This window comes from Gymnodraco acuticeps, unplaced genomic scaffold, assembly GCF_902827175.1.
Source record: "Gymnodraco acuticeps unplaced genomic scaffold, fGymAcu1.1, whole genome shotgun sequence".
Classification (NCBI taxonomy): Eukaryota; Metazoa; Chordata; class Actinopteri; order Perciformes; family Bathydraconidae; genus Gymnodraco; species Gymnodraco acuticeps.
Window position 1 is genome coordinate 6,896,225 of NW_022991180.1, and position 3,375 is coordinate 6,899,599.

Below are 3,375 nucleotides of genomic sequence, written 5' to 3' on the forward strand. Positions count from 1 at the left end.
TACTATCATTTGTTTTATTTACCAGTAAATCTTAAGCAGGCCAAACATGGAACTTTTCAACTCATACTTTAGCGTTTAATGACAATGGACAGCCCGTCGCCCACAGGGAGCATACTCAGATCAATCCTCTGGTCCTTGTGAAGCTTTTTATTGAGAGCATCCAGAGCCTGGGAGGTGAGGTCACTGGGAGCAGGATTCACAACCTTTCCACTCCACAGCACCTTCAAAGACAAACACAACACTGCTGATTCATTCTGGTCCCAGTCTTAACATGCTGCACACCTTTAAATCCCACAGCAAGCTGGATCCTGCTTATGAAAAGTGTACTTACATTGTCAATGGCAATGATGCCCCCTGTTCGTATGAGCTCTAACGACTTCTCGTAGTATCTGTCATAGTTTAATTTATCAGCATCGATGAACACAAAGTCATATGTTCCAGCTTCCCCGGCTGCAATCAGTTCATCTGATGAAACAGAGATATACATTTAAAATGTCCTAAGTCCATTTTCTTTGATTAAAAAAACATAACTGAGATACAAGAACATACCTAGTGTCTTCATTGCTATTTCATGGCGTACATCTATCTTATTTTCAATCCCAGCCTAGAGAAAAGGTTACATTATATGAGAGTTGTGCAGAATCTTTAATTGTTTTTGAAAGAGAATGTTAGGCAAGGCTAAACAGGAATTGATTTTCCTGTTTGGGTGACACAGTTTCCTGAGCAGACACCTTTTTTATTCTCCAGCTGGCAACATTTTGTGAAGACAAACTGACAGAAGGTAGATGTGCAGTCTGCTGTCTGCTGCACAATCTTGCTCTGACAGAAGCATCAATCAGTCTCACTAAAGTTGCAAATTCAAATGAGACACAAGCACCAGGCTGTACTGTGTCTTTTTTTATCTTGTGTTGAAGACTTGACGTAATATTCACAAATAAATGTTCTCACCTCTTTAAAAAACGGTTTGGCGATGTCCACATAGGTTTCTTGTATTTCACAAGCTACTACATTTCCACTATGTGGCATGGCCAAAGCCATGCTCAGAGCATTGTACCCAGTGTACATCCCTGCAACAGAAATGTGAAGTTAACTCCTGAATAATATCCCTTAAAAATGATTCAAATATCAGAGGCAAATACAAATGTGTTTATATGAAAGCAACTGCATGCCCATATAAAGCATGCAATCCGAACTTACTGTAGAAAATTGAATACAGTTACATTCACAGCAGTAAATCAATATCTATATAAATCTTGAGAATCCAGAGTAGGCAAATTCAGGATGTGCCATTTACAATGTGTGCTCACAACACTTTTTTTTTAGACACTTATTAAAGTTGTTTGAATTCAACTGGTCATTTTAGGGCCTGTAAATCCAATTAAAGTTGTTCATCTTAATTTCAATAGCAACATCTTACTTACTTAATCATCAATTGAGCCTAAATAGAATTGATCAAATCTCTGTGCTTTCAGCTCATGTTTTGTCATACAATCACAAAGATAGCTTTCAGAATAAGATATTTTGCCATAAACTCTGAAGCAATAATATACTGATAAATACTGTTGACTTTATAGTACAGACGTAACATATATTTATTTTTCAACAGTAAGAATTTATGATAAATTTGATTTCACAATCAGATGTTCAGTTCCAATAAATATGACCCTTATTGCTGCCATATTTGATTATCTCACCTATTTCAATGGCTTTAGTTGCATTTATCAGTCTTATAAGATTTGCCATAAATTGAGCTTGTTCACTGGCAACCATCATGATGCTCCATGGGTCCTCAAGGGTTCTCTGAAATGAAAATATCAAACTATGTAATACACAGTTTATTATTATATGATCTGGCTAAATGGATACACATCTCCTGGTACTACTCGGTCGATGTTTGGGGGTTTTATGACACTGTGCTGCCCTCTGGTGATCTTATAAGTGTACTACTTGGAGACAGAAATTATATACAGTACTCTGGTATCTTTAAATGTATTTAAATAGAAAGTAAAGAAAATAAATATGACACTTAATGCACAATGAACATATGCAATTCTAAGCAGGTGTGTCTTCATTTTCTTTTTAAAGGTCTAGTTTCAAAGTTTGATTAAAGTTTACAAGTAAAAACTTAAAAGTTAAATCATTTTTAGTTTTTAGCCCAGAGCTCTTCGAGACGACCAACCGACCATCGTCTGAGCTAAATAACCTGCTGATGGCTTCAGCATGTTGATACATGTTGGCAGGCTCCTGCTCATGCTAAACTAAAGTGATCAAAAATAATTCTGAACTGAACCTCATGGGAATCAAATGTAGATCTTTAGGTTGACCTGGTCAGGGGCATAGCAGCATCAGAGTGAAACACTAGACAAGCAGGGGTATCTTGCTTAGACAATAAGTGAATTACTATGCTTTCTTCATCTCAACAGGTGACACCAGATTATGAGGGTTTGTTGTTTCTCTTACCAGTCTGAGTTTGGTGAGGACTGGATGCTCTCTCAGTGAGTTGTTGACAATATACTGCAGCACAGGATCATCCTTCCCTCCGCTGTGACTCTTCCCGATGAAGGCAGACTTTCCCACACCTGACCGAGGAGAACCAGAACAGAAGCGACTGTTACCACGACGCAAGAAATGTCTCTCCTCTGCCAGATTATAAACAAAACCACCATCTCATACTGTACCTGTTAGTACAACAGCAAGTCCAAGGAAGAACATTGTTTTGATATCTATAGCCATTATGTTCTCGGCTCAGGCTTTGATGAAGAAATGTTGACCAGCTTTACTTTAAATCCACTGAAAGTCTCTGTCAGTCCTATTTATACAGTACATCCTGTGTTTGCTTTGCCTAATCTGTTGGGAGGAAGCCTACATTTATGGATTTTCCGGATATATTTCAAAAGTGGGGATGTTTTAGAAGAAAAACAACAGTTGTTTAAATCAAAAGGTTAAATTAGATGATTAAATAACTTACACAGTAAAGTCTCATGAGAAACACTAGCACCAACACTGACCAAATTGTATTTAAATGAATCTCAAAATATTGCAGTGGTTATTTTGCAATTCAAACAAGCGCACTTTGGACTATTTTATCTGTGTTTGATGTTCTCACAGTCTTCCTGAATGTCCACTATTGCTCAACACTGTATTTCACTACAACTCATTGAATAATAACTTTTGTGTATTTCACCAGACAACACTTTCCCAACTTTGTAAAGGTCATTTGCAAGTTGACCACAAAACATGGAAGACACTCTAATAAAATTAGTTTCAAATAGTTTTCAGCTCTGGAAAGCCAGACTCTTTCTTTGTTCATAAACGTTTCATACAATATTCAATGAGAGGACCACAGTTCTGACTGCTTATTTTACAAATGAGATG

At 37.1% G+C, this 3,375-nt stretch overlaps 1 protein-coding gene across 1 annotated transcript; it reads right to left on the minus strand.

The window, feature by feature from the left end:
- On the minus strand, positions 1-2,939 carry comtd1 (catechol-O-methyltransferase domain containing 1). The gene is made up of 7 exons (XM_034237956.1): positions 2,679-2,939; positions 2,461-2,579; positions 1,695-1,800; positions 949-1,067; positions 550-604; positions 332-465; positions 1-221 (listed from the first exon to the last, which is right to left on the minus strand). Exons 1-7 carry the CDS (start codon positions 2,731-2,733, stop codon positions 69-71), a joined length of 741 nt encoding a protein of 246 aa, XP_034093847.1. The 5' UTR covers positions 2,734-2,939; the 3' UTR covers positions 1-68.
- Positions 2,940-3,375: the final 436 nt, after the last annotated feature.